At 44.8% G+C, this 23,133-nt stretch overlaps 1 protein-coding gene across 4 annotated transcripts in view; it reads right to left on the bottom strand.

Moving 5' to 3' along the window:
• The window catches only part of IKBKB (inhibitor of nuclear factor kappa B kinase subunit beta), a 79,373-nt gene that overhangs the window by 4,751 nt on the left and 51,489 nt on the right, over window positions 1-23,133 (bottom strand). For 2 of the 4 annotated variants that reach the window (XM_047092389.1, XM_047092392.1), the window contains 15 exons: window positions 19,035-19,123; window positions 17,874-17,963; window positions 15,675-15,799; window positions 11,741-11,848; window positions 10,459-10,588; window positions 9,899-10,093; window positions 8,925-9,039; window positions 7,441-7,564; window positions 6,734-6,885; window positions 6,503-6,564; window positions 5,351-5,472; window positions 3,882-3,931; window positions 3,675-3,774; window positions 3,319-3,466; window positions 169-296 (listed from right to left, as the gene is read on the bottom strand). In XM_047092389.1, the coding sequence (XP_046948345.1) occupies window positions 169-296; window positions 3,319-3,466; window positions 3,675-3,774; window positions 3,882-3,931; window positions 5,351-5,472; window positions 6,503-6,564; window positions 6,734-6,885; window positions 7,441-7,564; window positions 8,925-9,039; window positions 9,899-10,093; window positions 10,459-10,588; window positions 11,741-11,848; window positions 15,675-15,799; window positions 17,874-17,963; window positions 19,035-19,123 (1,738 nt within the window). The remainder of the gene's footprint in view (window positions 1-168; window positions 297-3,318; window positions 3,467-3,674; window positions 3,775-3,881; window positions 3,932-5,350; window positions 5,473-6,502; window positions 6,565-6,733; window positions 6,886-7,440; window positions 7,565-8,924; window positions 9,040-9,898; window positions 10,094-10,458; window positions 10,589-11,740; window positions 11,849-15,674; window positions 15,800-17,873; window positions 17,964-19,034; window positions 19,124-23,133) is intronic. The other 2 variants (XM_047092390.1, XM_047092391.1) reach the window with 2 other exon arrangements.

Genomic DNA, 23,133 nt, shown 5'->3' with positions numbered 1-23,133 from the left:
GCAAGGCACTAGAGAGCAAACTATCACATTTGCTTGGATATTAACAAGCACAAACTCAATACATGCACAAAATTGCTAGACACATAAAATGATCAATGATAAACATGCATGTCTATTCCCATGACTTTCCAGTGCACCGGCCATCACCGGCACCTTACAGTGACCTACCTTTTCTTGACAGACTCAGGCAAGCTGTTAGGGGCAGTGGAAGGCTGAGACATTAGCTGACCAGAGTGACTGAGGCGAGCAGCATTCATGCTATCTGGGCTTCCACTCACAGGACCACGAACTTTGCTCTAAAGGACAAAACCAAAAGAGAGTCAACACAATTTTGGAGCAAAGGGATGATTCCAATTTTGCATTCACACCATGGTATTTTCTCACAAAACAATAGGTCACAATACACTAGCTATTCCTACAAATTTTTAGTCAACATCCCTGCATATGGCCACAGTCTTCATTCAGGCTTAGAAAATCTTTCTGCATCTATAGGTGTGCTTTTAAAAAAATTTTTTAATGCTTATTTACTTTTGAGGGGGAGAGAGAGAGAGAGAGAGAGAGAGAGAGAGAGAGAGAGAACGCAAGGGGCAGAGAGAAGAAGCCACAGAATCCGAAGCAGGCTGCAGGCTCTGAGTTGTCAGCACAGAGCATGACGAGGGGCTCGAACTCACGAACCGTGGGACCATGATCTCAGCTGAAGTAGGATGCTTAACTGACTAAGCCACCCAGGCATCCCTATAGGTGTACTTTTTGATAGAAGATTGTAAATATAGGGAGATTGGAGTACCTGCATTTGTAAGCTTTGTTCATTAGTTTGATTGCTTCAGAAACTCTCGTAAGGAAACTAAGAGGGAGACATCTTTGCTGTCTCAAGTAGAAGCCTGAGACATACCAGAAGGTTGTAAGTGGCCTTCTGTGAATTGCACCATCTGTGGGACAGCCAACAAGAAAACCAAGATGTCCTGACCCCCCGGGTGCTGCAGCTACCCACCTCAGTCAAGAGGTTAAGCCAGTGGCTCCTGCTTCAGGGGCTCGCACCTCCTCACACCTGCAGCCCGCAGATGACCTATGCCAACCTTCCCAGCACCTCGTGCTTTGCCCCACTTCAAGTTTCCAGCTGAACTCTCATCTGTTGGCCTCACGTCTTTTTACAGACCCGGCTCCTGCCCTTGCCGCAGCCCGTGGGTCTTCATCCTGCTCAGCCTCACGAGATATGGGACCCATCCTGGTTCCACATCCTTCCTTCCAGCTGAACGTCAAGGTCTGGCTTCAACCAGTCAGTCAAGCACCCAATTTTGCTCTGCAGATGGTCACCCGTGGAAAGACCCAGACATCCACCTCCTCCACTTAGCCTGGGCCTGCAGGAGAGCAGTCCTTCCACTGTCCTGTCCTGTGCACCCTAAGGGCTGTGCAACTCCAGTCCCCAGAGCGGCGCCCCACCTCAGTGGTGACGTTTGCCAAAGTCTCAAATCCATTCTCCAGCTGCCATGAAGATTTCTCTGAAACCCAAATGTGATCATACCATTCCCATACTTCCTTCGACATGAGAGAGAAAAACAAATTCCTTAGTGTTTGCTATGCCTGCGAAAGCATGTGTGGCCTGCATGGGCTCGTCCTCGCCTGCCTCTCCAGTTTCATTCCAAACGATACCCTTTTGCCCCACACTACACCACTCTGCGTGTAGCACCCGGAACACACACACTCTTTCAGGCCTCCGTGCCTCTGATAGAGCAATGTCTTCGTTCTGGAATGTCGTCTCCACCTGTCCACCATTTCTTCAGTTGAAACAACCCTTCCTTGTGAATGTTTCCTGTGGTTCCCTCACCTCCAGGCCTGAAGCTGACGTTGCTCCTTCACATTCATGCTATGGCTCATGCTCATGGCACCACAGCTGCTGCTGAACACTTCCTGCCCCACATTTGAATTCACTTCCCTGTGTGTGCCCCTCTGATTATGAGCTCCTGGTCCCGGTGCCATGCTTCTTTCCCCCTTTACCTCCAGTTTTCATCTCGCTCCTGGGCACGTGGTCGGCGCTCAGTAAACGTCACATGAATGCAGATGGCGTATCAGGCTGTCACTGGAAATACCTCAATTTCCCTCTCCTTCCTAAAGCTTCTCTCCTTGTCATCTCTCCTTTTTTAATTTGCTTCCTTTCTTACAGGAGGAAATGTCACTCATCCCTTCCCCAGGCCAATCCTTCCATGCATGCCCATGAAGCTGACACCCTGCTGTTCTCAGGACCTGGACACTCAACTGTCTCCCACCTCTTTGATACTGTGACTCTCCCAGTGCACTGTCTCCTGCCTGACCTACAAATATGCTCCAGTCCATGATCTTAAAAACACCATCCTTGCACCCTGCCTCCACCTTAAGCAACTATCTTCCCATTTTCCTCTTTGCTCTTAACTACCACCAGTGGCTAAATCACTCTTTCATCATAGTCAACCTCGCTGCAGCTGGCATAGTGTGGGTCTTTCTCCCATCAGCTCTGGTTTCCATGGCTTTTACCTGGTTCTTTTCCTTCTCTGTCCTGGGCTCTTTTTTGTGTCCCGTTTTCTCCCTGAGCAGCATGCAGTGGAATCTCAGCTACATTAAGACAGTGGGCACAGAAAGTGTGGTTGACAATACTAAGCAGCACAGGCTCAGATGAGGATCAACCAGGTCACGCAGACATGCACTGTGGTGCGTGAAGGTCCCCCAAAAGATCTGTCCACATCCTAAGTCCAGCAACCTGTGAATGTGACCTTCTTGGAAAAAGGGTCTGCACAGATGAAGTTAAGGATGCTGAGAGGAGATCAACTTGGACTACTGAGGTGGGAACCACATTCAATGGCAAGTGTACTAATCTGAGACACCCAGAAGACAGACACGGAGAAGAAGGCCTTGTGAAGACAGGGACAGACAATAGAGTGATGCAGCCAAGGACTAGCCAAGGACTGCCCAGGGCCACCAGAAGCTGGAAGAAGCACGGAAGCATTCTCCCCTAGAGCTTGCAGCGGGAGCTCAGCCCTGCCAACACCTGGATTTCGGACTTCCGGCCTCCAGGACTGTAAGGGAATAACTCTGCGGTGCCGCTTTGTGACAGCAGCCACAGGAAATGCACACGTGCAGAATGAAACACACCTGGTACGGCCCTGACTCGGCCCCTCCCTGCTCCCTCTAAGTCATGGAGAAGAGGAAGGAAAACTGAGCCGTGGCAGTTGAGTAGTGTCTGTCAGTGGCTTTGCAGTCTCTCTTGGAGGGTGGTGACAGCAGCACGGAGGTGGAAAAGAGGCTGGCGGGCTGGGGGCCAAGGGCCTGGCCATGGGGCTCACTCACACAAGCGATCTTCAGGAGATTCCAGAGCTCCTTCTGCCGCTTCTCCTGAAGCCGGACGACAGTCTTCTCGTCTTCGTTCATTAAACTCACCACCTCTTCCACCTTGGGCAACAGTTCCAGAGCCTTCTGCTTGCAAACCACAGTTTTACTGTAAAGAATAAATGTGACAAATTCCAGTGGCATTTGGGTTGGAGAAAGGAGGAGAACATAATCCCTGGTAATTATGAATCCAACAACAGCTGCGGATAAATCTCCTTCAGGGTAAGCAAGTCAGAGGGCAGTGAGAAAATGGCCTCACGTGGGTCCTTGCCGCTTCTCTGAATTCCACCCTGGAGAACGGAAGTTGGGGCGGATACCTGAGCTGCGTATAAATCACTCGCACTTTCTTCTCAAAGCCTTGGATGGCCTGAAGAAGCAGCCGGACCATTTCAAGACTGTCACCATCAGTTCGTTGGTCTGGAAAGAGGCAAAGAGTCCCACAGTTCCTCCAGTGGCTGGCAGAGTGTCAACGCCATACACATGACAGAACCAGGCATGTGTGGCAGACAGAATGGCCCACTTACCTCTGGGTTTTTCCCGAAGTCTCCTGTAAAGCTCCCTCGCTTGCTCTTCTCTGAAATATACAAAGGAGAAACTCTGTCAAGATGTGAGGTCAAATAAGCACATGTGGGACACTGGTTAGTCAATTCCTACCAGTAGAATCACTTTTAGAAGCAAGACCAGCACTATGCCTTGACTGGAGGAAATTACTACTCCTGGTGATATTATAGGTGATGCCTATGATGAGGAACTGATGGCTCTCGTTATCAAACCTCGCCCTTCTCTCCAAGAGAATCTCTTTTCTCTTTTTTTTAAAGTTTATTTGTATTTACTTTGAGAGAGAGAGACAGAGAGAGCAAGCAAGGGAGGGGTAGAGAGACAGGGAGAGAGAGACTCATAAGCAGGCTCCATGCTGTCAGTGCAGAGCCCGACTTGGGGCTCAAACTCACAAACTGCGAGATGGTGACCTGAGCCGAAACCAAGAGTCAGATGCTTAACCAACTAAGCCACCCAGGCATCCCTAATGAGAAAGAATCTTAAGAAAGGGAGGTTCTACTCTGTCCCTTGGAATTTCCTGTCCACGTGGCTTCTGCAATGGTGATTCCAGTGCCATCACTGGACCTAAGCCTGGAGAACACGGGCTCCCCGTGAGAACTCAAGCCCAAGGGTAGACACAAACTTCTATCTCTTTTCCACCTCAACACAATGAAACTACCTGACATTTCAGAGGTGACTCTCATTTGAAAACTAAAGGAGAATAATGGGTTAAATAACTCGAGAAAATACAGAATACGAATCATCAGATTTCTTCTTTCTTTTTAAATGAATCATCAGATTTCTGATGTTCGAGATTCTGGTCCTGAGAATCCTGGTAAAGGCACTGGAGGACAGTGCTGAGCCCAAGTGGGAGCTCCCAAGAGTTTGAGGCAGCTCGCCTGCTCCCTCTCATCTGGCTTTCCTTCAGGTAGGACTGCTTTGCCTGGGCACCTTATCACCTCCCAGAGCCAAGGCCAGATTCCTGATAAAGACTCAAATGAACAGTTCCCGGGTTCAAGATCTTAAGACCTGCTGGTTTCCTTCTCTGTTCTACTTTCTGCTCTTTGAGCCACACCTGGATTAGGGTGGGCTGCGTGAACAGTGACATCTGGTGCCATGGTTAAAGCTCCTGCATCACAGACTTTAAAGATGATGAACTCCTGCTCTATCTGAATCATCTGAATTGATCTTCACAACTCCGTGAGGTCAGACAATTCTTCTCAACACTTGCTAGATATGGAAATGAAGGCTGACAGTGATGGTGACTGGCCCTTTGCTCATCTCTGCAACTCAACTGGAACATGCCAAGATGCTTTGCCAATGGATCACACTCTATAGAATGGTCTCACAGAGCTTCTGTGATAACCACACTTGAATCCTTAGACGATCTCAACACATGTATGGAAGTTTGGCTGGGGCATCTGTGGGTTTGGCCGGACACTGGGTTGGTACTCACAGGTCGTCCAGCGTTCCCCCCTGCTTCCGCCCCATGGGGCTCCTCTGCAGGTCCACAATGTCGGTCTGCAGCGCCATCATCCGCTCCACCAGGTGCTTCACTTCATTCTCCTGATGAAAAAGCTGTGCTAATGTCAACTGATGTAATAAGGGCGTTCTGAGATGCAAGATTGGGGGGGGGGGGGATCACGTTCCAAACTCACCGAAGAGTCTCAGGTGACTGGCTAGAAGGGACAGAGACTCTGGAGTCAGAAGGCCTGGGTTTGGATCTCGTGTCTACCACTTTCTAGCTGTGTGACCCATGGGGAAAGCACCTAACTCCTGAGCTGCAGTTTCCTCTGCCATAAAATAGGCTTCTAATGGGGCCATTTTAAGGGTGAGATAAGATACAGTATGTAAAGTATCTGGCACGGTACCTGGCATAGAGAAGAGCCCAATGCATATTCCTTTCTCTTCCCTTAATTTGTCTACCCCAATGCCATCCCACATTGGGAGGCCTGGGCTCTCTATCGGAGATTCTGGATGTGAGTGCCAGGATGGGCTGGAGCACTCACTGTCTCTCTGGTCAGTAAATATAGATATAGTAAATAGTATAGATAATAATAGTATAGATAATAATATAGATATAGATATAGTAAAAAGCCCAGAAAAGGTCTTGGAGGCTTCAGTCTTCAATTTGTGTGAGGATCACTAAGCCATACTTCCTTCCCTTGCCTCACAATTAACGTTTTTCAGTGGTGTTTGATTTATGCTGTCCTAAAACTTTATGCTTAGACTTTTTCTTTCCTATGGATTTGGTGTCCCAACAAAACTAAGCAAACCCCCCAGCCCGATGGAGTGTTGATCATTCATCTGAGGCCCTTTCTGATAGGAAGAGGCCTGGGCTTCCCGTAAGGACACTTCACATTTTGCGCCTTGTTCAAACGCACACCAGGTCTGCACAGCTCCTGCATCTGCCACCATGGGCCTCCCCTTTACTGGCTACCAGCCTGGCCTCTTCCCATTAAGTCCCAGTTAGGGTCAGAGAGCATGGCGAGGACCTCCTGATTTTGGACGTACAAGATGGATTTGGTGTTCGAGGAGAGAGTGAGAAAAGGTTGTACGAAGCCTCACCCCCCTCGGTAAGGATAGGAATCTAAAACAAGTCTCCTACCCGCCCACAGAGCTCCACAGCCTGTTCCATTTCCCTCCAGGCCAGCAGCAGTTTATCTGATGCTGGAAAAAAAAATGTAGGAAAAAAAAAAAAAGAAAAACAAAATGAAAACACCACAAAACCAAAATAGACACAAGCAACTAAATTATAAGAGGCAAAAGAAACCTTAGGAAGAGGGGGGGAAAAAGACAGTAATGGTTTTTCCAAACTTATTACAGAGAGTACACTCACTGATCCCAAATTCTGTCTGCTCACTGTACTTCTCCAGGTCAATCTGGATGCTGGTTTTAAAGAAATCTAACTTGGCTTTGAGCTGCTGAGACATGGAAGCCATAGAATTCTTCATCTTGGAGAGGCAGCTATTATTCCGGAGGAGATTCATCCTGCAGGGACCACAAAAAACAGCCTTCAGGCATGTTTGGGATCCAAATACCATTTCCTGTACAACAGCAAAACCACCTCAAATGCCAAGGCAGATCCCTACTATAATTATTATTATTGTATCAAAAGTAGCCACTTATAATCATACAATTTCCTAGCCCTCAGCCAGCACTGGAATAAGGCAAAGTACCACACAAAGGGCCAATAACCCCAGTTAGTCATATCCCAGGGGAAAGAGTCAGGCAGACCCCAGCATGACAATCAGGGCAGCTTTGCTGACCCAGACTGCAATGAGCTTTTCCACATTCCAAAATCTGCCCCTAGTTCAGCCAGCCCACCCCTCAGTTTACAGCTCCATGTGCTGACCTCACTCACCTCATAAAGTCTAAAAGGGCCTCCCTCAATCCTGCCCACCTGACCACTTCCTGCCTGTCCAAACCAGCGTCTCCCTCTTGTCTGTCCTAGCAGTTGCTTCTGGGCCCCTGCCTCCGCCACCTCCCTGTGGAAAAAGCCACCACGCGATTTTAAATTAAGTCCCAAACCGCCTGGCATAATACATGGCAGCTCGCTGTCCCTGCTGTAGCCGGTTACAGTCCTCCTTCAGGGTCTGGATGCTGTGCCAAACCTGGCCCCACACTTTCCTCAGCTGGAAGAAGGAGAGGTTCCTCTTGGGCTCTTGAACTGGAACAGAGACATATGCAACCGTCAGAGAAAAACTGCCCTGCGATTAACCACGTCATGCCTTGTGACATCACTGGCACTTTTACATTTTTCAGTTATATAACTAAACTACTATGCTATCACATAACCTTTTTGGGTGTTAAGCCTGGTTACTGTCACATACATTTTTTGTATCCCATTAATAGCACAAGCATGTACCAGTCAGTAATTACCTACTTATTTGAAGAAACACTTTGTGAACCACATGGAGTCAATTACATGTACACAGGCTCTTATGCTTTCAACAGAAACCTTTATGTTTACAATATTTAAAGTCATATGAAGTTTTCTACAGATTCAGCTTCACCCAGTAGTACTGGAACATCATTAAATAAGCAGTAAGTCTGGAGCTAAGACTCTCGACCCTAGATCTGCTTATTCTGTGTGTGTGTGTGTGTGTGTGTGTGTGTGTGTGTGTGTGTGTGTGTGTGTGTGTGAGAGAGATAGCAGGAATGGCGGATGCATTAAAATGTCCATCTACTACCCATACAATGGAATATTACACAAGCATTAAAAATAGGCAGCTCCATATGCACCAGCAGGGGTAAAATTTTCTAAAATATATTATTAAGTGAAAAAGGCAGGTGCAGAACAGTACATGTTGTATGTTACCATATGTTGGGGGGAAAAATACCTATATACTTTATAATGCATAGAATACCCCTGGAAGGTATACCCAAGAACTTTACAGGAGTGGTTTCCCTGGAAGAAACTGGGAAATTGGGAAGAGAGGCTGGCTTGTTACTGTATATTCTTTTGTACCTTTTGATTTTTTTCTATCATGTACAAAATATAAATAAAACTTCAAAAATAAATAAAATGGCCATCTGATTCGATCAAGTTCAGAGGCATGCAGGCAGTATTTCTGTCCTAGGTTTAGAATTCTATTTGTGAGGCTGAAATTGAAGACTTCCTTTACTCTTTTTTGGCTGGGCTACTCCTAAGTCCCAAGTAAAGAAGGTTGCCCCAGGGACTGGATAAGCGCATCTCCTTGGTGTGGACCCCTCCGCTAGTCCATGTCTGTCCCTCCTACCCCGTCCCAAGCATTGTAAGTGATTATTTAAAAAAAGATTTTTTTTAATGTTTATTTTTGAGAGAGATTGAAAGCGAGTGGGGGAGGTGCAGAGAAAGAGGGATACACAGAATCTGAAGTAGGCTCCAGGCTCCGAGCTGTCAGCACGGAGACCAATGTGGAGTTTGAACCCATGAACTGTGAGATCATGACCTGAGCCAAAGTCTGGCACTTACCCGACTGAGCCACCCAGGCACCCCATAAGTGATTAAAAAATAAAAACAAAAACAAAAACAATGATCTTCTTACGGATACAGCTGACACTTTCAGGTTGGGGCCGTGGCGAGATCTGAGTCTCATACGTGATTTTACTGTTGTCAAAGAGAAAGACGAGATCCATGTCCAATGTGCGGCCCTCATTCAGCTGCAAAAGGATAAGAGGAAGATGAGATCTTGTGGATGCCACCCCTTCCTTTTCCAAGTAATAACAGAGATTTCAGGGTGTTCCCCACTATTTCCCAATGGCATCATCTTCAGCCAGCAAGTACTGAGCACCCATAAAACCTTTCTTAATGACTCCAGCCTACACGTCCCTTTCCTGGTCCTTTTACACTTTTTTTTTTAATGTTTATTTTATTATTTATTTTTGAGGGAGGGGAGGGGAAGAGATAGAGGGACATAGAGAGAATCCCAAGCAGGCTCCATGCTGTCAGCACAGAGCCCAAAGCAGGGCTCAAAACCACAAACCATGAGATCCTGAACTGAGCTGAAACCAAGAGTCAGACTCTTAACTGACTGAGCCACCCAAGGAGCCCCCTTTTACGTTTATTATCCAAACGCACCCCTCAATCATAACTTATTACGGTCTTATTGTCTATTATCTTTACTGTGCAATTTAAATGTTCGGTCTCTCCGTCCTATCCCATGGTTGTTTCTCACACATTAACTTTATCAGTTCTTTGGGGGCAGGGACCACGTCTTGCATTGCTGTGGTCATCAGCACTGTTCTATACACAACAGTTTTGGTTGACTCGGAGGAATAAAGCACTGCTTTGGCAACAGAGCCCACAGAAAGGCGCTCTGAGTGGTCTGAAAGTACCAAGTCAAGTGTGCAGGGATTCATGTCTCCTATTAGACCATGCAGAGGATCTCACATTCCAACTAAAAAACCAGGCAGTTATCTGCATTATGTGACAAAGTAGAGCTGAAATCTGAATGCGCAGTTAGTTCCCCTGGAAGCAAAGCCAGGAAAAGCAGGGCACCCTTAGGGAACAGGGCTTCACCTTGCCCTCTGAAATACACTGAGTAGCCGGCTTGTCAGGGATCAATGCCAGACCAGCTTCTTGCAGCAGCTCCTGGTCCTCCTCGGGGATCCCTGTGTCATTCTGGATTCTGGCCTTTAAGCTCTGCAGACTCTCATCCTCTGTCACTGGATACGTGTGAATGATGCCTGTGACCATGTTCAAGATATGAACCAGCTGCAACACAACCCAGATGTTATTGGAAACAAAAACCCATCTTTACAGAGAGGCCCACCTACTTGCCTGGATCGTCTGCTCCTCCCAACATTTCCCAGCCACACGAAGAAAGGGGCTAGTCGGAAGGAAGGGAGTCTCGGTGCCCAGAGTTCATACATTCTGGTCTTTAATGCTGCTGTTTGTTCACAGTGTGACCTTACAACCGATGTCAACTAGCATGGGAGCAGATGTTCTCACAGGGGCCTCCCTTTCCACAGCTCAGATGGCCCATGACTTGCTTTTGAAGGAGCTCTTCTTTTTTCCCCAGCCCTGCCACAGCCCACTGGGGACCTACCGCCTTGAGGCTAACCTGGCTCCACACTCACCTTTAGGTTTAAGATGTCATCCAGGGCCTTGAAACAGCCATTGGGACCATACACAGGATCGGTGCCCCTCTGTCGTGGGTGCCACATCAGCATCAGCTGCAGCCACTTCTCAAGTCGCTGTGCCAGGACGCTGAGAAGAAGAGCACAGCGTAGGAGGGGACAGCTCCAACACCATCCTCAGGTGGCCTTACCATGCACACCCCACGTACATTCACCATACTCACACCCACGGCAACCAACATGTGATGACTGAAGATGAATTAATCTGACGGAAAGCCAAACTAATGATTCAGGTGCTTATCCCCTCTCCGATCTGCTACAACACCCCCTGAAATTCAGGATTTCTCAACAGACTGAACTTCCACCTGGCTGCATGAGAATGATCTGTGAAGCTCTTTAAATACACTTTACAGGCATGTCCCACCTCTAGGCAATGCCCCCACACAATCTAGACCCCATGCTGCCAGATTTATTTTGTTAATCCACCCCTACCTGCAAAAGCACTCGTGGTTCCCACAACACAGTTCATGCCCCTTCCTGGGCACAGACCTACCTCATGGAGGCACTCTCAGCCTCCACAGAGGCCAACTGCCTCCTGAAACATGCCTTTGCTCCCCTCACTCCTTCCCCTTGAATTTCCTTCCTCTTCATCCATCCATCCATGTCCTGCACATCTTTCCAGATCCTTCCAGAAAGTTCTAGCTCATCCAAAGTCATTCCATACAGCTCTAATCCACACAGTACCTCTCTCCCCATCCTCTAAATACTTATGGTGATTATTTTCCGTGCTACTCAGTTGTTTGTGACTGCCTTGCCACTTGCTTTTGTACTATTACTCAACGCTGGTATTGCTGCTGTTATTTCGGCTCTAAGACAAGATTGCAATGCTGTTCAAACTACAAAGGTTTATTTGTTGACTATGACACAGTATGAGGCTACACAGGAGTGCAAAGAGAAATAAAGTAGAAATCCCCTACCCCGAAAAGGCTTACAGTTGACTAGGAGACAAACGCTATGCAAAACCAAATGTAGTACAAGGTAGAAACTACTAAGGGTGGTAAGAGGTACAGATAAATTACTGTGTGAATTTAGAAAAGAGATGATTTCTAGATGGGGTGAGGGGTGGGAATCCATTCTAAGTTGATGACTGAGACGATTATGTCAAATTCCTAGTCACAGGATACCTTGATAATCTATTTAAAAGCTATCAGATGTCACCGCAGACATCTATTTCTGAAAAAGGAAGAAAACCGCATAGAGGAGAAGTGCCACTGGGCCTTACCTGTTCAGATTATTGGGATAGGGTAAGGAGCTGGAAAACTTCACCGCTCCATTCAAGTCTTCACTGACAACAATGTCCATCTCACTCTTCTGCCGGACTTTGGAATGCCTGCAATACAGCCCTTAAGTCACTTAGCAGGCAGGAGACATTGTACTTTGGTAACATACCGCTTTACAACTGTACAGGATACCCCCAGGGCGTGATTCTATCTTTGGGTAACAGTGCATTTGCTTCCTGCTAGGATGGCTTCCTTCCGAGCGCAATAGTCTGTACTGCCTGAAGTAGAGTCATCAACCATCCTGTGCCTAGAGTTCCACAGCCAGTACTACTGACTCCTTATCTCATCCTTCGCTTATCCTTATCATTTTCTCTACTTTTCATCTTATCTAATCCAACATTTATGTTTTGAAAGAGGATAAAATTAGAACTTCCAAACCAGGATCACTGCGCGCAGATCACATTTACAGGAAATAACGCACAATACATGCGTGCACAGTGTACTTCCCTCTAAATGCACATGGCTAGATATGATCTCTAATGGTGAATGAACTGTTACATTTCCCAATTTAGAGCACTTATTGATGCATCTGAAATAGTATTTGAAGGGAAAAAAATTTTAAACCCAACTAGTTTCAAATCTTTTTGGTGATGAGAAAGATAACTTAAATTTGAATAATGCTTCATAGATAACCAAGTGGACACTGAACACATACTTCTTTGCCATGATAACCCCAGGTGGTAGACACTGTTTTTAGTTCCCCATTCAGTGGTAAGGAAATACAGATCAGGTGACTTGCCCAAGGCCACACAACTAAAGAGTGGCAGAACTAGGGACTCAAATCCAAAGTCTGCTGTTCTTTCTACACTGTGTGAATGTCCAAGTCTTTCCTTTCCAAAAACACCTGGGAAATTCAGATAAAAATGTCTTAGTCCTGAACACTTCTCATTGGCAAGGGGTAAGTTGGCCTAGCTGGAACTGGCATGTGGCAGAGGCTGGTGGTTCACAGCTCTGGCTGGAACAGTGATTACTGTAAGGCAGGTGTATCAAGACTGTCGTCACATACAAATGACACAGATGATTCTCTAATGGAATAGTCTGTCCATGGGAAATTGTAAAAATAAAAGCTGTAGTAAATAAAATGCTTATTGCTTAGGTCCTGTAATGTATTTCAAAGTAGGATTGTAATAGAATTATAAAGCTCAAATCACATCTGTCCGGAAATTACTATCCATCTGCCATCTGAGAGGAGAGAGTGAAATTTTTAAAAAGTTCTCTACGGCATTACAAAGCAGGTGAGACAGCCACTTTTCACAAACTTGTCCACTGAACAGCTCCTGACTGGGCATCCAAGTAGCCTACTTGAAAGCATCAGCTGGTCCCCCAGCACCGGGGAGGGGAGTTCTAAGAAGCTGATTCTGCAGACAACAGACTTACAATAAAGACGCCAAGACATCAGGGATACATTTTCAAATAGTACTTGTTCTTCTGGTTCTAATGGATTTTAACTCATCTTACTAAAAATAATGGAAAAGCTCAACATTGGAACTGAAGAAATGCAACAATTTCTTAGTTAAAAACGCTATTGATGTATAGATACACAGTATATGGCATGACTATAAATTAATGAGCTAATTCCTCAATATTCCAGAACCTGTGCAGGTCAAGTATTGCTTATTTTTTTATTTTCTAAAAAAATTTTTTTTCATGTTTATTTTTATTTTTGAGAGAGAGACAGAGCACGGCAGGGCAGGGGCAGAGAGAAGGAGATACAGAATCTGAAGCAGGCTCCAGGCTCCGAGCTGTCAGCACAGAACCCAACGTGGGGCTCGAACCCACAAACTGAGATCATGACCTGAGCTGAAGTTGGACGCTTGACTGAGCCACCCAGGCGCCCCAATTATTGCTTGTTTTAAAATAAATCACCACAGGGGGGCGTACTTTGCCACTTCACCAGACTCTTGAAGAGCAGGGACCTGGCCTCTTTCACCTCTGCTGAAATTTTCAGTGTTTGGCTTATACGTGCTGACTGAACTGGATTCCAACATATAAAACCACTCTTCTAGAATTGATTTCCAAGGCTATATCTTAGAAATAAATAATTCATGATATAAATACCTATCCTTTTAAAAACTTTATGTTTTCACTACTTCCAGAAAAGCATTCAGAAAAATGATAGTAGCCAGTGTTAACAACAGTGTGGTGAAAAGGGCAGCTTTGTATGTTCCTGGTAAAAACATTATTTATACAACCTTTCTGTTGAGCAAATGCTCAATACATATCAAAAACCTCTAAAATGTGTATAATCTTTGATCAGTAAATTCCACTCCTAGGAATTATCCTAGGGAAATAATCATGGATATACAAGGATTTCCTTATAAGGATGTTATTCTTGGTTTTATTTTAAGAAGTAAAAATTATAAACTACCCATGCTTCCAATAACGGTGGGTAAGTTACATAAATTCCAGTATAGCCACTCATTTGAATACCAAACAGAAATTATTACAAATAACGGAAAAACATAAAGCATTTTCAATAGTAAGACTGAAAAGTAGGTTATATGAGAGTATGTACAATAATTTATTTGTGTATTTTTTTTGTTTTAAGTATAACACATACACTGAGGAACCCGGAGATGCACAAAAATGTTCATAGTGGTTGTTTCTGGATTTTGTGAAGCTTATTTTCATGGTGTAAAAACGCTCTGAGAGCACATGCAGGATAGTTCCTACTGTGCCATCAACTGATGTAGGAAAGGGATGAAACATAAACGAGCCAACAGATAAACAGGCCAATTCGTACCCGTATGGAACACCCTTGGAAGCATACTGACAACCAGTGGTATCAGGTGCCTGTCAGAAAGGAAGCCAGGTGGCTGGGAGGCCAGTAAGAGATGACTTTTCAGTGCATACTCTTTTTATACCTTTGGAAGCTTGAACCATGTGTACTTATTACTGCTCCAAAAAGACACAAAAAAAACCGGAAATAAAAACAAAATTTGAAACAACAGTAGCATCATTCACATCAGGGTGTGGCCTCCCAAGGAACACTCTGAATGAAACCTGATTTAGGGGAATGTTAATTTTTAAACTATGTATTTTGATAATGATTAACCTTCACATACACAATGAACACTTATTTTTGTAATAAAAAAGGTTAAGATACAGAGTAATTCTTTTAAAACTTAACTGTGTCCTTTGGTTTTTTTTATTAATAAATATTTTTTTTGGTAACTTATTTGTGTACACATTGGTTTACATTTTAAGGCACTTTCTTATGCTTTTAAAACAAAAATTTAGGGGCGCCTGGGTGGCTCAGTTGGTTAAGTGTCTGACTCTTGGTTTCAGCTCAAGTCATGATCTCATTGTGCATTTGAGCCCCGTGTCAGGCTCTGCAGTGACAGCATGGAGCCTGCTTGGGATTCTCTCTCTCCCTCTCTCTCTGTCCTTCCCAGTCACTCTCTCTCTCAAAAATAATAAATAAATGAATGAATGAATGAATGAATGAATAAATAAATATTTAAGCATAATAAAATTTGCAGACAATACATTTCCATGTAAATACTTCTCCTTTGTCATGTGTACATCTCCTTTATTTGTCTACTAATCCACAGCATCCTCAGTGGAAGTGCACACATGTATACAACAGTCTATAAATGTACTGGCATGTTGCTACTAAACACAGGGCAAACATCCTTTATACGGTATCATACTTAACAATGTTCTACTTCTCTAGGTTTTTGGAGCCTGGACTGCCCACATGCTGGGCCCTCACAGGACTTCCTCTTTGGGAGACAGATCACTGAAGTCTCGGGCCCAGGCTGGAGTGCCCCATGAGATGGAAACAGGTGAAGGACACGTCTAAGGTAGAGGGACACCCTCCTCCCTTCAGGTGGCACTCTTGGCCCCACCCACAGGCCCCGGTCCCTCACTCACCACTGCACGGGCTGCCAGTTAGGGAGGAAAGGTCGGAAGCCTGTGATGCACTCAAAAGCCAAGGTGCCGAAGCTCCAGTAGTCCACAGTCACTGTGTACTTCTGCTGCTCCAGGAGTTCCGGGGCCTGTAGAAGAACATGAGGTGGGGAAACACCTGAGCTGCTTCCTTTTCCGAGGAGCCATCACAGGAGGGGGCAACCAGCCCTTCTAATTGTGTGTCCACACCTGCCCGACTCCATCCAGAGGGTACTGGCATGTCCACTCAAGGGTGAGGGGGTGACCACCTGTGTAGCCAGTGGTATCTAGAATTTTTCTCTACTTCATTCACTCCCGATGCTGACACAAGGGTCCCTAGAGGTATTTTTAGGTAGACCAGAGTACATTATATACCTCTTGAGGGCAGTGTCCAGGTGGGAAGTTACATACAACAAGGAAAATGATACCAGGCTGTATACACCAAATGCATAATACATATATTTAGGACATGTGGTCATACAATGGGACAGGATGTTTACAATCAGGTAGGAAAAAAGCCAGATGCATGACTGCTGCCCAAGCAGAGACAGCTGGAGTAACTAGGTGGGCATGGACCTTGGTTCTGAAAAAGGCTCCTCACATGAGTGTCTGCAAGGAGACATTCTAGAAAGGACCATCACAAGCAAAGGGGTGGAGACAGGACTGTGCACAGTCTGGCTAGAAGTGTCACACTTCTGCAGGGGCCAAGGAGTGCAAACCAAGAGGAAAAAGTGGGGGGATGATCAGATCAAGCTCTGGATCTGGTTATGGACAGAAGTTTTAGTTCCTGAAGGTGAAGGATTTGACTGAGCCTCCTGGTCAGAGCATGGGGTGCCCCGACTTAACCTCTGCTGAGCCCATGAGGACTCCAGAGGACGCTCAGTAGGACCTACATAATTACATGATAGGGACACAAGGGCCTGAATCACAGCTCCGCATGAGTCATCACTCTGAAAACTCTACTCCATAGAGCAGATCATAAGTCAGTGGAGCCCAGTATAAATCAATGGAGCCCAAGGGAGTATAAATGCACTCAAAGAGACTTCAAAGAATTTCTTCTTCTTTTTCAAGAACTTGATAAAATGCTTAAGCTCATTTAGCCCCGTGGCTTTCAACCTTTTGTTTGTTTATTACAACTGCAGAACCCTTTATTCAATCAAAATTTTATTGGTTGTTACCATCCACAAGCAACTTATTACCAGGTCTTACTGGGTCTCTTGCTAGGCATTTCTTGACTAGTTTTCTATTTCCCCCCTGCTACCACCAGCTATGAGCTGCCCATCAGAGCCTCCTTACCATTAGCCCACTCTTTACTCTTGTTCAATGCAATTCATTCTCCACTCTGTATCAAGAGTGGTCTTTTCAAAGGGTAAACCTGATCCTTCTCCAACTTAAAACCCTTCAATGTCTTTTAGTCCTCCAATGGACTACATCCTTTCCTTCAACTTCCTCTCCTTGCCCCTACCTCCAGCCCCTTTTTTCTACTCATCCTTCAGGTCCCGGACAAGATAAGGTCCTCCTAATATGTATTCTTATAACACCCTGCACTTTCTCTTTGTAACACTTAACGACAATTTTAATTTCTTAGTTATTTGTGTAAGTTTGGGGGTAATGCCTGCTTTCTCACTAAACCCTAGGTTTCTTTTAAAGACCAGGGAAACGCTTGTCTTCTTTCCCATCACATCGCCAGCTCCTAGCACAGTGCCTGGCACGCAGACATAGACTACACTCAATCAGCATTTTCCTGAATTGAATGAGTGACTCAAACAGAACCCCAAAATAGACCAAATAATGTAAAGAAAGAGTGGGAGCTCAGAGCTCAGCTCCTTCTTGGTGGTCTGAGACACCTCATGGAAACTGTGGCTTCTACAGACCAGCATGCATCTAGTTTAAACTATTTTCAGATAAAATACCGAAGCCCAAGATGTTATGGGATATGTTCAAGGGCACACACTAGCAAAGAAAATGTCAGAGAAGATGCCCATATCCTTACACTGGGCCTCTGTTGGGAAAAAGTGCTGACTTGAACAGATTATGTCTCTGTCATACAACAATTCCTATACATCTGGGAACATCTGAAGAGCTGGCAAGACTTAGACGCTTGAAAGCAGAACCGAGAGGAGCCGCACAAGTCCAGTCAGCAGGGAAAAGCTGATAAGCAAACACGTAAATCCCATTTCTTACCAGGTATTGCAGGGTCCCCACAAAGGAAGTACAGAGACTGCCCTGATCCAGTTCCTTGGCATATCCTAGGTCAATAATTTTGTGTATTAACTGGAAAAAAAAAAAAGAAAGAAAGAAAGAAAGAAAGAAAAAGGAGAAATCTGAGGGTTATGAGAATACTGGTGACAGAGCAGAGGATATTTCTGAATTCCCAGGTGGTATTAGATTCTGAGTTCCTAATAACCACCAAATATTTACACAGGAGACTGCCTCCAACATGGTAGATGTAGGGCAAGAGAAGACATAACTGTAAAAATGCTGAAAAAAGGCACATGTTCTCCTTGCTCTGTAACTAATCACCAGAGGGAGGTCAAAATGAACAGACTATGCACCAGCCCTCAAGACTGCTACACTGGATTTATGATGTGAAAGACCTTCTCAGTAAATGCCTTCAGTTCTCAAATCTTAGAACCACTTACAAGAATAAGTGTGAACTAGAGCAAAGGTGAGCACTGTGATAGTTATGGGCCAAGCCCAGAATGCTGATGTCTCTATCAGAAGAGAGTGAGTGGCCCACAAGTTGGGTTACTACATTCCACTCAGCTGAGTCCTTGCTTGCCACCCCCAGCTAAGCAAAGAAGGCTGTGAAAGGGCACGGGCGCCAAGCCCCATGGGGAGGTTACTGCCACACACAAGCGGGAGGGCCCCCTGAGGAGGGTCCCCAGGAGCTCTGGGAAAGCTGCAGGCCAGACCAAGCTCTATATGCAGGTACCAGCTCCAAATGCCTCCTCTCTGCCATAGCTCACTCTGCCTTCCCTCAGCTCTCTTAGAGCTGGTTTCCAGCTTAGCATCAAAAGTTACACTCTCAAACACATGGTAAACAAAAAGCCTACTTCCCAGAGGTGCTGGTCCCAAAGGCTGGGGTGGAAGTGGGAGGAGAAACATTTTCCTTATCAGATTCCTGCAACTCCGGCAACTAACAATGTGATCCATTCAAACTTGCCTCAATCTGCGAGCAGGAGTTTTTGCTAATTCTGTTTCAAATCAAAGTGTTCCCAGAGAATCAAAACAAATATAAAGTCAAGGAAATGCAAATATAAACAAAGATACAAAGTGTGTTCCTTCACCACCAGAGCAGCTCCCCTGAGGCGCTGCCCAGGACTTTCCAGGAGGGTCACTCACTCTTTGTTCTCCTTGTTGCAGGACGATGTTTTCTGGTTTCAGATCCCGATGGATGATTCTGTTTTCATGAAGGTATCTAAGTGCAGAGGCTGAGAGGGTGGAAAGGGGAGTCAATTTTCATTAAACCTAAAAAATGTGTTTCATTTCAAAATCGCCTATACCATGAAAGATGAATACTGTGTGCCCCTAACATGCACTCTTTCAGTTCACAGACTCACATGGAGGGACAAGGCCCGGGGCAGAAGCTTGTGGGGTGAAGTGAAGGGGACCTGGTTACTTGAGCAGAATGTGGACCACCACAAGAATCTGGCTTCTGCAGGCAAAGAACTCTTAGCTTTCCATCCACGAGGTCACCAATTAGTCTAGAGAGCGGTTCTCAAACTGCACTGCCCAGACCAGCAGCATCTGAGCTTTGAGAAATGCAAAATTCTTACATCCCACCCCAGACCTACTGAGTCAGAAACATTAGGGGTGACCACCCCCACCCCCCATCAGTGTTTTAACAAGATCTCCAGGTGATGCTGATGCTGAGAAAAGTTTGAGAAGGGGAATGTCTCTGGTGTCTTTAGGCTCAAAACTCTAAATTCTACAGGGTGGGTAAGGGGGAAGGGTTCTCTGGGCAAAGAGTACTTTGGTCATCCGATCTAAAGTCCAGTGATGTCAGAGCAAGCTTCAAGGAAGAAGTGGAGAGCCCTGGAAGAAGAGATTAGAAGCATATTTCATGCATCTGACAGTTCAACATGTGTTAATTATGTGCTCAGTCTCTGGTAGACTCTAGGAAGGACATAAGAGATATGATGTCCAACTTTATTTTTTTTTCCCAACGTTTATTTATTTTTGAGACAGAGAGAGACAGAGCATGAACAGGGGAGGGGCAGAGAGAGAGGGAGACACAGAATCTGAAACAGGCTGCAGGCTCTGAGCGGTCAGCACAGAGCCCGACGTGGGGCTCGAACTCACGGGCCGCAAGATCATGACCTGAGCCGAAGGAAGTTGGACGCTTAACCGACCAAGCCACCCAGGCGCCCCCCAACTTTATTTTTTTTTAAAAAGCTTATTTGTCCATTTGGAGAAAGAAAGAGAAAGAATGAATAGGGGAGGGACAGAAAGAGAGAAGGGGACAGAGGATCTGAAGCAGGTTCTGTGCTGACAGCAGAGAGCCCAATGTGGGGTCGAACTCACAAACTGTAAGATCGTGATCTGAGCCAAAGCCAGACACTTAACCGACTGAGCCACCCAGGTGTTCCTATGATGCCCAACTTTAAAGAATCCAGTTGGGAAGGAAGAAGCCTGCACAACACTGGCTATGAGGAGGAAATATGAGGACATCATACAGGAGGGCCGTGGCACAGAGCAACAGGGCTCCAGCTGCAGCCTAGGCTCCAAGCAGGGTGTGATTTTCACCCATAAGAGGTTTAATAACTTTAACAGAAGTCCTAGCTCATTGTACTACAAAAGAGAAAAACAGAATAACCACTGGAAGGTGATAAAATTATCTTTATTTGGAGATGATATGACTCTATGCTTAGAAACTCAATAGACTAAACTGGCAAGAATTTAGTAATCTGGAAACAACACAACTATATTCAAATCAATAGCTTTTCTCTATGTCAGCTACATGCAGTTGAAATGGAAAAAGAAAAAAAAATCCTATCTGTGTTAGAAACAAAAACTCTAAAATACTATGGGATAAATTTAGGGGGGAAAAAGTAGCATAAGGTGAGGAAAAGTAGGTGGCATGAAGAAGAGCAATAGAAACAACACAAAAAGGTCTTAAAAGTTTATGGCAACATGACACCATTCACAAAGTCAAAAGACAAAAAGTCTAGGGAAAAAGTATCTGCAACATATATGCCAAAGAGTAAATATGCCTAATGGACAACAAGTTCTTACAAATCATTAAGAAAGCAACTCCAGTAGAAAAGGGGGTAATTTACATAAGAAATGCAAATGGCAAACAACACTGCAAAAAGTTGCTCGAGCTCCTGAGTAGTCCACAAAGTGTAAATTAAAGCAAAATGAAATGTCTTCAACTGGCAAGGATTTTAGATGGAAAATAAAAGGCACTTCCCTACATTGCTAGAAGGAGTAAAAATTGCTATGCCTTTTTTTGGGAATGAAATATGGCAATATCTATTAATTCTTACAATGTACATATTGTTTGACCCATTATTTTCACCTCTACCTTGTAAAAAAATAAAAAGCCTCATAACATACAAATAAGGATGCTTATTGCATAGCTTGGAGTGAAATACTTAGAAAGGAACTGCAAATCACATATAAAATCAATGTGCAGAAATCTGTTGCATTTCTATATACCAATAACAAAGAAGCTGAAAAAGAAACCAAGGAATTGATACCATTTGCAATTGCACCAAAAACAATAATATATCTAACTAAAGAGGTAAAAGATCTGTACTCTGAAAATTATAGAACACTTAATAAAAGAAAATTGAAGAGGAAACAAAGAAATGGGAAAGCATTCCATGTTCAACAATTAGAAGAATAAACATTGTTAAAATGTCCATACTACCCAAAGCAATCTACGCATTCAATGCAATCTCTATCAAAATACCACCAGCATTTTTCACAGAGCTAGAACAAACAATCCTAAAATTTGTATGGAACTACAAAAGACCTCAAATAGCCAAAGCAATCCTGAAAAAAAAGAAAAAAAATCAAAACTGGAGGCATCATGATTCTGGATTTCAAGCTATATTATGAAGCTGTACTCAAGACAGTATGGTACTGGCACAAAACAGACACATGGATCAATGGAACAGCACAGACATCTCAGAAATGGACCCACAACTATATGGTCAACTCATCTTCAACAAAGCAGGAAAGAATATCCAATGGAAAAAAGATAGTCTTTTCAACAAATCGTGTTGGGAAAACTGGGCAGCTACAGGCAGAAGAATGAAACTGGACCACCTTCTCACACCACACACAAAAATAAATTCAAAATGGATGAAAGGCCTAAATGTGATACAGGAATCCATCAAAATCCTAGAGAAGAACACAGGCAGAAACCTCTGACCTTGGCCAGAGCAACTTCTTACTAGACATGTCACCGAAGGCAAGGGAAATGAAGAAAATATGAACTATTGGGACCTCACCAAGATAAAAAGCTTCTGCCCAGCAAAGGAAACTAATCAACAAAACTAAAAGGCAACCTATGGAATGGGAGAAGACATTGCATGTGACATATTTGATAAAGGGTTAGTATCCAAAATCCATAAAGAACTTCTCAAACACCCCAAAAATAAATAATCCAGTTAAGAAATGGACAGAAGACATGAATAGACATTTTCCAAAGAAGACATCCAGATGGCCAACAGACACATGAAAAGATGTTCAACATCACTCATCATCAGGAAATATAAATCAAAACTGTGATGAGATACCACCTCACACCTGTCAGAATGACTCAAATTAACACAAGAAACAACAGGTGTGGAGGATGTGGACAAAGGGAAACCCTCTTGCACTGTTGGTGGGAACGCAAACTGGTAGAGCCATTCTGGAGAACAGTAGGGAGGTTCCTCAAGAAACAAAAAATATTTGGTGTATGTGCTTGGCTGAGGAGCCAACGGGGCAAGGCTACCATCTGAGGTATTATGACTGAATGCCTCTAAGTCAGAATCCAGCCCAGGTGGAACTATATGGCAGCACCGTGGAGACTCAGTTGGCCTTGGATAATTGGGCCCCCCACCATCCCACCGCCTGGCATTGGGACCAGGGTCCGGTGCAGAGAGCCCTTCCTCCCAAGAAACGGGGTGCAGCCAGAAAGGTGGCCACCCCCTCGCCCCTCAAGCAACACTTGTTCCTGGGGAACCTGGTGCTAAACCATTCTTAGATGACCTGCTTCTGGGTCGGGGTTTCAAACACAGCAGAGCAGCTCCCTCACTGCGATCTATTCAAAGTCAGCCTTTGACACAGTGGTTTGTAAACAAACAGAAAAAAACAAAACTAAATGTAGAACTGCCCTACGATCCAGCAATTGCACTATTAGGTATTTACCCAAAGGATACAAAAATACAGACTCAAAGGGGTACATGTACCCCAACGTTTATAGCAGCATTATCAACAATAGCCA

Source organism: Lynx rufus, unplaced genomic scaffold, assembly GCF_022079265.1.
Source record: "Lynx rufus isolate CCGP_SWC_20201006 ecotype Redwood Valley unplaced genomic scaffold, mLynRuf1.p SCAF_3, whole genome shotgun sequence".
NCBI classification, from domain to species: domain Eukaryota; kingdom Metazoa; phylum Chordata; class Mammalia; order Carnivora; family Felidae; genus Lynx; species Lynx rufus.
The sequence above is the reverse complement of the archived record's forward strand: the minus strand, read 5'-3'. Positions and strand labels throughout refer to the sequence as shown.